This window comes from Rhincodon typus, chromosome 23 (assembly GCF_021869965.1).
Source record: "Rhincodon typus isolate 14 chromosome 23, sRhiTyp1.1, whole genome shotgun sequence".
Taxonomy (NCBI): Eukaryota; Metazoa; Chordata; class Chondrichthyes; order Orectolobiformes; family Rhincodontidae; genus Rhincodon; species Rhincodon typus.
The window spans coordinates 6338148-6349331 of NC_063354.1; the positions used below are offsets into that span (position 1 = coordinate 6338148).

General features: G+C 41.6%; 1 protein-coding gene across 3 annotated transcripts in view; it reads right to left on the minus strand.

The window, feature by feature from the left end:
• LOC109929769 (nucleosome-remodeling factor subunit BPTF) overlaps positions 1-11184 on the minus strand; it is a 60003-nt gene that overhangs the window by 26435 nt on the left and 22384 nt on the right. For all 3 annotated transcript variants that reach the window (XM_048610852.1, XM_048610851.1, XM_048610850.1), the window contains exons 9-12: positions 9534-9769; positions 8615-8837; positions 7389-8032; positions 6105-6190 (exon numbers count right to left, since the gene is read on the minus strand). In XM_048610852.1, the coding sequence (XP_048466809.1) occupies positions 6105-6190; positions 7389-8032; positions 8615-8837; positions 9534-9769 (1189 nt within the window). The remainder of the gene's footprint in view (positions 1-6104; positions 6191-7388; positions 8033-8614; positions 8838-9533; positions 9770-11184) is intronic.

The following is an 11184-nucleotide window of genomic DNA, read 5'->3' on the forward strand; positions in this document are numbered from 1 at the left end:
ACGGTGGGGGGGGAGCGGCGTGAGGGGGGTGGGAGAGAGAGAGGGGGAGGGAGAGAGTGGTCACCTGTAGTGCGACATGAACCCAACATTCTGGTTGAGGTTATCCTCACGGGTACCAAACTTGGCTATCAGCCTATGTTTGGCAACTCTGCATTGTTGTGTATCCAAAGTCTGCTACCCGAAGATCCAAGGCCGAATGTCCTTGACCGCTGAAGTGTTCCCCCACTGAGAGGGAGCATCCCTGTTTGGAGATTCTCATCTCCCTCCCTTTGTCTCTCACCACTCCCCCGCCTCCATCCGACACACACACACACACACACACACACACACGTGCGCGCGCCCACCCCCTCCCTCCCCCACACACACACACACACACACACACACACACACTCCCACCGCTCCCCAACCCCGACACACAGCACCCTCCTTCCCCTGCACGCGCAGGCACAATCGCCCGCACCCTCCCTTCCTTCCTCCCCCACCACATGCGCACACAGGGTGAACGTGCATTTGCAGATTTGTAATCGTAGATACATTCTATTTTATCCAAAAAGCACACAATTTGTAGACAGTCAATGTGGCATTTGGAAATAAAACCAGTCTGACTCTAGATTAAAACACAGATTGATTCTAAATAAGGCCTCACACCTCAAACTCGCTGTCTGACCTGAGATGGCACCTCTGGTATACTTATAAAACCTTTAGTTATCTTGGGGCAATGACTTGAAATAAATTCTGGGATTTGCATATTAATCAACCAAAACCTGCATCTCGTTTCTAACTGATTAAAGATTCAACAGCCATCTTAGATTTGTTCAATACATTCACATCAGTTCTATGACCCTTTGATCTTATGCTTGTAAATTCTGCGTCTGATGCAACTTTTTTCACTAACATCTCAAGAAGGAGCAAGAGTCTGAAAGCTTGTGTTTTCAAATAAACCTGTTGGGCTATAACCTGGTGTCGTATGATTTTTGTCCTTATATTGCTAATGCAGAGAACTGAACTACTGCTGCACGTCACGAATTAAAGTCTCACCATAGCATATGGGTGAGAGCATGTATAGCATCAAGAAAGCAGAGCAAAATTAAAGTCAATGGATACGAATGACAACTCTCGATTGGTTGGAGTTACAAAAGAAGATGGTCGTGATTGCTGGAGGTTGATTAAAGAGTCCCAGAACATCACTGCAGGAATAGCTAGTGATGCCCTAGACCCAACTGTTTTAAGCTGCTTCAATTAACATCCTTCCATCATAAAGATCAGAAGTGACAATGTGCACTATGATTGCAGTGTTCAGTACCATTCACAACTCCACAAGTTACTGGTATATGCCAATGTATGCCAAGATCCAAACAACACTCAGGCTTGGGCTGATAAACAGGAAGGCATATTCAAGGCACATTCAGGCAATGGCGATTTCCAACAAGAGGAAATCTAACCATCTGCCCTTGACATTAACATGGTTAAATCCCCCACTATCATTAACCTGGAGGTCATCATTGATCAGCAAATGTACTGAACCAGGCATATAAATAGTGTGGTTGCAAGAGCAGATCAGATGATGGGAACTCAAACCTCTATCATCAACACACAGGTCAGAATGTGATAGAATATTCCCCGCTTGCCTGGATGACTGCAGCTGAAATGACACTCGAGAAGCAAAACAATATTTAGAGCTAAGCAGCCTGCTTGACTGGAACACCATTCACCAACTTAAACATCCATTTCCTCCACCATCAACACACACAGCAGTGTAACATATTGGATGTCCTGCAGAAACTTGCCAAGGATCTTTGGAGCACCTTTTTGAACACAACTTCCACCATCTAAAAGGCAAAGGGTATCAGATGGATGGAAAAATCATTCATGTCACTGGGTCTAAAGCTTGGAATTGCTGTGCCAGGAACACTGTGGGCATTCGTCCACCAGACAGGCTGCAGTGGTTCCTTGGTAGCAGTTCACAACCTTCAAGGGTAATTGGGGACGTGCAACAAATGCTTGCTTGACAGCATCATTCACCACTTATCTCAGAATAAAGCATATATATGACATATGTTTGACTCCACAACTACAACAATGTCATTGACAACTTTTGTTATTCACTCGTGGGATCATAGAATCAAAGAAGAGAATCATAGAATCCCTACAGTGTAGAAACAGGCCCTTTGGCCCAACAAGTCCACACCCACCCTCCGAGCATCCCACCCAGACCCATCCCCCTATAACCCACCTAATCTACACATCCCTGAACATTACGGGCAATTTAGCATGGCCAATCCACCTGGCCTGCACACCTTTGGACTGTGGGAGGAAACCCACGCAGACACAAGGAGAATGTGCAAACTCCACACAGACAGTCGCACAAGGGGGGAACTGAACCTGGGTTCCTGGTGCTGTGAGGCAGCAGTACTAACCACTGAGCCACCATGTCGCATCGCAGGCTGGCTTGTCTGTTGCTGCCTTATAAAGGTGATGGTGAGTTGCTTTCTTGAACTGCTGCAGTCCATGTGCTGTAGGTAGACCCACAATGCCCTTAGGGAAGGAATTCCAGGATTTTGCCCCAGCAACACTGAAGGAATAGCGATATATTTCCAAGTCAGGATGGTAAATTGTTTGGAGGAGAACTTGCAGGTGGTGGAAACATTACCATCCACCTACTGCCCTTGTCCTTCTCGATGGAAGTGGCCAGGGATTTGTAAGATGCTAAGGATCTTTGGTGAATTCCTGCAGTGCATCACGTAGACAGTACACACCACAGCTACTGAGCATCGCTAGTGGAAGGAGTGGATGCTTGTGGATGTGATGCCAATCAAGTGGGCTGCTTTGTCGTTGATGGTGTCAAGCTTCTTGAACATTGTTGGAGCTATATTCTTCCTGGCAAATATGGAAATATTCCGTCACACTCCTGACTTGTGCCTTGTAGAAGATGGATAGACTCTGGGGAGTCAGAAGCTGAGCTGCTCACCATAGTATTCTTAGCCTCTGACTTGCTCATAGCCACTGTATTTATATGGCGAGTGCATTTGAGTTTCTGATGAATGGTAGCCTCCACGATGTTGATAGTGGGAAAATTCATTGATAGTAACATCACTGAATGTCAAAGCATAGCGGTTAGATTGTCTCTTATTGGATATGGTTATTATCTAGCATTTTTGTGACCTGGATGTTAGTTGCCATTTGTCAGGTCAAGCTTGGATATTGTTCAGGTCTTGTTGCATTTGAACATGGACTGCTTCAGCATCTGAGGAGTTATGAATCTTCAGTGAACACCCCCACTTCTGATCTTATGATAGAGGGAAGGTTGTTGAAAGCAGATAAAGATGGTTGGGCCTAGGACACTACCCAGAAGTACTCCTGCAGAGGGGTCCTGGACCTGAGATGACTGACCTCCAAAAACCACATCCATCTTCCTATATGACCCCAACCTATGGAGAGTTTGCCCCGTTTCAGGTTTCGCTGGAGCTCCTTCAACATTTGGTTGAATGTGGCCTTGATGTCAAGGACTGTCACTCTCACCTCACCTCTGGAATTCAGCTCTTTTGATGATGATATTTGAACCAAGGCTGTAATGAAGTCAGGAGCTGAATGGCCCTGGCAGAACCCAAACTGGGTGTCAATGAGCAGGTTATTGCTGATCAAGTGTTGCTTGATAGCACTGTTGACGTCACCTTCCATCATTTTACTGATGATTAAGTGTAGACGGATTGGGCAGTGATTGGTCAGGTGGGACATGTCTTGCTTTTAGTGTACAGGGCATAACTGGGCAATTTTCCACATTATCAGGTAGGTTTGCTGCAGCTCTACGGGAACATATTGGCAAGGACAGTAGCAAGCTCTGGAGCACAAATCTTCAGTGCTATTGCCAGAATACTGTCAGGGCCCATAGCATTGGCACCATACAATGCCTCTAACCATTTCTTGATATCACATGGTGTGAACTGAACTGGCTGAAGACAGGCATCTGCGAAGCTGGGAGCCACTGGAGGAGGCAGAAATGAACTATCCACTTTGAATTTCTGGTTGAAGATTGTTGCAAATGCTCCTGCCTTATCCATTGATGGGCTTGGCTCTTCCATCATGGAGGATGGGGATACTTGTGCAGTCTCCTTCTCCAATGAATTGCTTAACTGTCTACCACCACATGTCTGGGTGTGGCAGGACAACAGAGCTTAGATCTGATTCTTTGGTTGTGGGATTGCTTAGCTTTGTGCACCATTTACTGCTTATGCTGTTTAGCATGCAAGTAGTTGTGTCTGTTAGCTTCACCAGGGTGACAGCCCATTTTTTAGGTAGTCTGGTGTTGCTCCTGGCATGCCCTCCTGCATTCTCCATTGAACCAGAATTTCCATTTGCCTTCTGAAATAACCTAGTAAGCCACTCAGCAAGTGCAATTAGGATGCAAATAAATGCTTGTTCTTCGAAGGACAAATAAAAAAGTACTACGAAAAGATGAAATTGAACTGTCACATCTTAAAGTAGAATTTTAAAATATATAAAACAAAACATAAACTTTTAGTGTGCATGCTATGAATCATGGCTGTAAATCCTGAATGAGAAAGTTCTTAGCAATGGTTGACAAAGGTGGCTGACACATGTGAAAAAGTAGTAAGCAATTACCAAGGATTATAATGAATAATCCACCAGTACATTTTGTTAGATTGAGAACTACCTCAATTAAAACACCAAATTAAAGCCAAGTGTTTTAATTAGCTGCCTCCCCTATTTCACACACAAACTTTGTGTACTGTTCAAGTCCGACTATTAATAGATGGCCCAGGATACGGCACTTTGTTTGAGATAAACACTTTTGGTGTTCTGCTTTATCTCACCTCTTTCTCACGGCAATTAAGAACCTGGCATTTTCATGCAACAAAAAGAGAACTCTTTGCTCTTTTGTACAAATCATAGGAACCTGCCTCGCATATCAAATCTCTTCATAACGTTAAACAAAAATCCAAAAGAAAGAATTGCGGATGCTGGAAATCTGAAACTAAAACAGAAATTGCTGGAAAATCTGGCAGCATCTGTGGAGAGGAATCAGGGTTAACATTTCAGTCAGTGGACTTGAAACATTAACTCTGATTTCTCTCCACAGATGCTTCCAGACCTGCTGAGATTTTACAGCAATTTCTGTTTATGTCTTTATAACATCTGTTGGATGGTTTTGGTGGGTGTGGGTGTTGGGAAAAACATCCTTCACTCTAATTATTTGATGTTTTGGGAACGAAAAAGAATTGAGCATTTTGTGATTTTTGTAAAATCACAATTTTCTTACCCATAGGAGATCCAATTGAAACCGTCCGTCTGTTAGATTGCCCCAGTGTTGTCAATAATTGCAACAATTTACAAAGAAAGACAACACAGATCTGTAGTCTTAGATGGCGCTAGTCATATCAATCTGCATTGCCCGCCAAAGATTGCAACTACACAGCTCCGAACCAAGTTCTCAAGCAGAAGTACGAATGATCCTGCCCCCAGTTCTTTCTACAAACAAACACTGATGTCATAGGAGAGGCTAAACAGTGACGCAGGCATGATTTAAGGACATATTTGTCAGTATGAAATTTGAAGTTATTCCAAAAATGTTAAACAAAGGTCTCTTCACTGGGAACAAAAATATTCTCTTTTCCTTTTCATCAATATTGGCTGGCTAGTCATTACTAAATGAGTTTCATTAAAATTGATATTGCTCAGAAAATATCATTTTACAACAATGTATGTTGAAAGACAACAAAAACATGGATTAAAAAGAAGCTTTCAAAGTGAGATCAAGGTAAAACTAAAAAAAAAACAGCCTTTTTGGGCAGGGTTATCAAAATACTGGAGTAAAAGCAAATATAAATGTAATATGATCTAACAGAAAGATAGAATGGTGTTTATCTCAAACAAAGTGCCGTATCCTGGGCCATCTATTAATAGTTGGACTTGAACAGTACACAAAGTTTGTGTGTGAAATAGAGGAGGCTGCATAACTAAAACTTGGTTTTAATAGGTGAACAGTGTAGCTGGCAATTTTGAATTACACATGTAGGTACTTCTCAAATCTATTGACAACCACAGAACTCCTGCCAAATAATGTTATTCTTTTTGAATAAGCATACCTCTGGTTTTCTTCTCGTTCTGCAGGTGACATCATCCTACTCTTTGCTTTCAGGTGCTCAATGACAGCATTTTGTTTCATTACAACCTTATCAACAAGGAAAATAATAATTAATGCATTGAAGATAACAGGCAAAAAAAGTAGTATACATTTCAAATTTGAATGATTAGTTGAAAGAAAATTCTCAGTTGATGCTATGTATTTTGATAATAGCCAGGGCATTTTTTCTGCTGGGCTGGGGTGTGTGTGGGGTCAGCAGTGGAGGAAAATAGCACAAAAAAGAAAGGTTGGGCACATTGCTAAAGAGAGTGAAGGAGAAAGTAAAGTAAAAAAAAAAAAGAGTGAAACTCAACCAGCACCACACACATTTACCCAGTGACAATATGGGTGACATTCAACTTTACAGTCAAGGCAATTCCAGGGGGCATTTTCTAGCAGGCAAGGTCACTCCTAGACGGTCACTTCTGAAATAAAATTCACTGATTACATTCAGAGCCCCTCATACGTGGTTGATTCAATTAACTTCATCTCATAGGCTTGGCAGGAAGTAGCATTAAATTCTGATTTGTTGACCAAATTTAAACATTATTTGCAAAAAAAACTTTAATCTACAATGATGGCTTTGCCCTCATTTGTTTTAACATTTCATTTGTAAACCTACCAACTACATAACTGGGCAGACTGCATTCTGCAGTGATCCTGACAAGGAACACATTTTCTCTCGGCAGTATGTTGTACCATACCATCACAAGTGTATGGGGAGTAATCAAGAGGGAAGATAGGTAAATACAAAGGAGACGAATTCAGTTTAGGAACTAAATTGGGAGTGTGGCAATCTTAAATCCTTTTATAATGCAATGTTTTAGTATGAGTGACTATACCTAGCTTCATGATGACCTGCTTCCATGAATTGATGCACCATTTAAGAACTACAGTTTACAACTTGAGTTTTTGCAGGATAAACTTCACTCGAGAAAAGCAGTAAGCAGAGGGAATAATCTTTCTAAATACAAAAAAAGGACAAGAAACCCTAGCTGTTACTGTGCATCTCCCAATGCAAGGGATGTACGAGCTCAGGTGCCCTGAAGAGAAAATAAATTTTTAACAACTCTACAGGATGGTGCAAATTCATTGTTTAAAATGAGTGTATAAAGCTATATTTTTCTACTTAAATTGATGCACAAGTAATGGCTGCAATTCTCAAAATCTTGGCAACTGCAACTACATACACTTATACAAAAGGTACCTAGTAACTACATTTAATTTCTGATAAAGAGTTTTTCACCTGTTTCTGAATAATTTCGTTTTGATTTGTAGTTTGTAGCATGTGCTCCCTCTTAGCCTCAATCTGCAGCTGTTTCTTTTGCTGCTGTTGCTCACGGATTTGTTGAATTCGCTGTAGGTGCTCCTGGACACTGGCTGTTTGTACACTGACCACATTCTGAATCTGCTGAGCTGCAGTCAAACCTGGTTGGTGAATCTGAACAGGGACCTGTAGTTTGATTTGATGCTGAACCGCACCTGGGGTGACCTGAGGCAGTGCTTGAGTGTCAGCTGCTGTCTGATTTGGAACTTGAGGATGATGCTGAGGTTGTGGAGATATTGTCTGAACAGTGGCTTGATGTTGCTGAGGCTGTAACTGCGGTCGCTGTGGAGACTGTACACTTAGTTGATTCCCAGCTTGGGTTGAAGGAACTTGCGTTTGTGGTGGAGCTTGTGCTTGGACGACAGGTTGAGCTTGTGATGGAGACTGTACCTGGACCACAGGCTGGGCTTGTGTTGGCTGCGTTTGAGCAGGCTGTATGGAGGTCAATGGCTGAGAGGCAACTGAAGTCTGAACAGGAGAAGGTGGGGGAAGCGGAGGTGGTGATTGGATCGGGGTTTGCATTTGTTGTACATGTGTCTGCACCTGTTTCTGTTCTGTTGAAGCTGCAGAACAAAATTAATATATCATCAGCATCTCATGCAAATTACACACGATTAATAAATGATTGTTAATTGCAATATTAAGTACAGTAAAACCAGTTTTCCATTTAAAATAATTTGCAACATTATTAGTACAACAATTTAGAGAAATTAATTTCCTGCAAAGAATTAAATTAATTTTGATGTTTAACTGTAAAAGAAAGGTAGCATTTGAGTATCATTTTGGTCAAGAACACTTATTTTTATTCTCCAGTTCTGAACAGTCACATCAGACTCAAAACATTAGCTGTTTCTCTCTCCACAGGTACTGTCAGACCTGCTGGAATTTCTCCAGTACTTAGCTTTTATTTCAGATTTCCAGCATCTGTAGTATTTTGCATTTACATTTTTATTGGGCCTGTGATGTCCATGATTGACCTGGATTCACCGGCTAGCTGCATGGTGTAGAAAGTTTAAAAAAAATTCTATTTATAGTAGCTGAGCATTTAGAAATTCAATTTTTGAGAATACACTCTCCGCGTGTTTACTAACAAATTTTTAAAACTAATACATTGACAATGAATGACAGCAAGGGAATTTCCTTACCTGGTGCTGTTGTCGCAGAAGCTACTGTTGTTGCAGCAGCTGATGCTGTTACTGTTGGCAGAGGTGTGAAAAGGAACCTCTGAATAGTTCCATTTGGCATGGCTGCCTGCATTAGCTGTTGTCCTGGCCCAGGAATTACTGACACACCTTGTGGGATAAGCTGAAGCTGTCCCGTTGTTTGTCCCTGCCCTTGAATCACCACAGTCAACCCCTGACCTCCACTCTACAACAAAGAAAGCAGCATGATAACCAATTAGAAAAGTCTTAAAAGTACTCTGGTTGCTTCTGAGATTTTATAGGAGTTGCGAAGGTACATAAGGGCATTGGTATATTAACACGAGTACAGAATAAGGTAATAAAAAAAATTAACAGCTCAACCCACCCCTCACAATTAGTAGCGAGTTGAGAGAATTTGTGGTTTTTTTAATGAAGGAACAAAAATTTTAATGGTGTGCTCTGCTATTAAAGAACCACACATTCCCAAACTTTGAGATAAACGATGGATTCAATTCTACCTGATCCTCATGGAATAAGATGTTACAATTTTAAAATCATACCTAAATGCATCAATTTACTGTCTGGTACGCATTAATAATGTGTAAAATTAAACTTTTAACACAGAGCTTCAAATAACAAAATTCTCTGCACACACTGCCTGTTAAAATTGCTGTCGTTCAGAAAAGATAACTTTAAAACAAGATATGACAATCTTCATGATTTGGAATTTTCAGAAACATCAACTTTCATACAACAAATTGAAAGAGAACTTGTTAAACTTTGCTGAAATGGAACATATGCTACTGACTAAAGGATTGTACAGTACTGAGGGTTAAATGGGCATTTTGTAATTCTCAAATCAGCTGTTAGAGAAATTCCCAAAATGATGTACAATTCCCAATTTAATCTCCACAACACTAACCTGTCCTTGCGTGAGCTGGGTTAGCTGTGCCATTGTTAATCGGACTTGTCCTTGTTGTGGCCGCTGGGCTGGCTGTTGACCTTGTGGTGTGGCAGGCCGACTTTGGAGAGGTTGCATAGCTGTAGTTGGTGCAGTCACCATCTTCGGCGTTGAACTTTGAATCAAATTACCTGTACTTGACACAGTTGTTACTGGTTGTCCACGGATAATCTGCGTGACTACCTGTTGGTTTTGAGCTGGAAGGTAAACAAAGCATCTACATGAAGTTTAGTTAGGATTTGTTTAGTTAGGCATACGTCATAATGAACACCTGTCTTCAATATTAGAACAGTCTGCGCTAAAAAATTTCGCTCAATTTTAAATTAGTGTACATTCCTATGTTTATTCTTCTTAAATGTACTTAATACACAGCCTTACTTTGCACGTTACATAGACTGCTGACAAATATATGGCATGCCCAAAGACCAAGCAACATCAGAAAAGATAGGAAAGCAGTTAAATACTTAAGAAAATAGAAACACAGTGGGGGATTACAGAATGATGACTGATTTGAATTAAGTGAATAAATCTTCTTGGACTTAGCATAGGCTGAATATATTTAACAGTTTCTGCACTATCATAAATCTCTACGATTCTAATAAGGTGATCAGAATCCAAATTCTTAAGTTCTTGTCACTGGAGGAGAGCGTATAAAATTACATATCAAAGAAGTGAATCAACTGGGTAAAACATATATCTAGAACAAAACCATGCATGCAATACTGAGACCATACAATTAGTACTTCAATAACCCAAGCATTGTGGGCTTGCTGACAGCTATTGTATGTGATTCCTAAACAATGACCCCTCAGGAAAATACATAGGTATGAACCCAAGACAGAGTTTGGCCAGGATGTACCCAAAAGCCAGACATTGCTTGAAGTCATTTCTGAGTGGACATGTGATTCTACAAAGTGCACTGGAACATCTATGCGTAGAATCCCTACAGTTCAGATAGAGGCATTCAGCTAATTGAGACTGCACTGACTCTCCAAAGCGCATCCCACACTATCCCCTTAACCAGGCATTAAACTTGGCTAATCCACCTAGATGGCACACTCCTGGAGACTAAGGGGCAATTTAGCATAGCCAATCCACCAAACCTGCATATTTTTGGACTGTGGGAAGAAACTACAGCACCTGGCGGAAACTCACGCAGACATGGGGAGAATGTGCAAACTCCACACAGCATCATCCAAAGGTGGAATGGAAGCCAGCACCCTGGCGCTAAGGCGCAGCAGTGCTAACCACTGTGCCATCATGCCACCCTTGAAAGTAAATCAGTGTCAGTGCAGTGGGACACATGACCAGAGGAGCCAAAGGAGAGTCAATCAGGGATGGGCACTTGGCTGCTGGCCAGCTAGAGAGCCCATGTCTCACGAGTGAATAAAAAAAACATTTCAACAAAGAAGAATGGTGAGGCCTCAAACCTCAACCCGTAGATGTCAAGAACAGAACTCTACCTGGGCTCAATGTGGCCCAGTAGAGGGGTAAGAGAGAGTGCGCGAGAGAGAGCACGAGTGAGATTGAAACAAAGAGAGAAAGAGAGAAAGAGAGAAAGAGAGAAAGAGAGAAAGAGAGAAAGAGAGAAAGAGAGAAAGAGAGAGAGAAA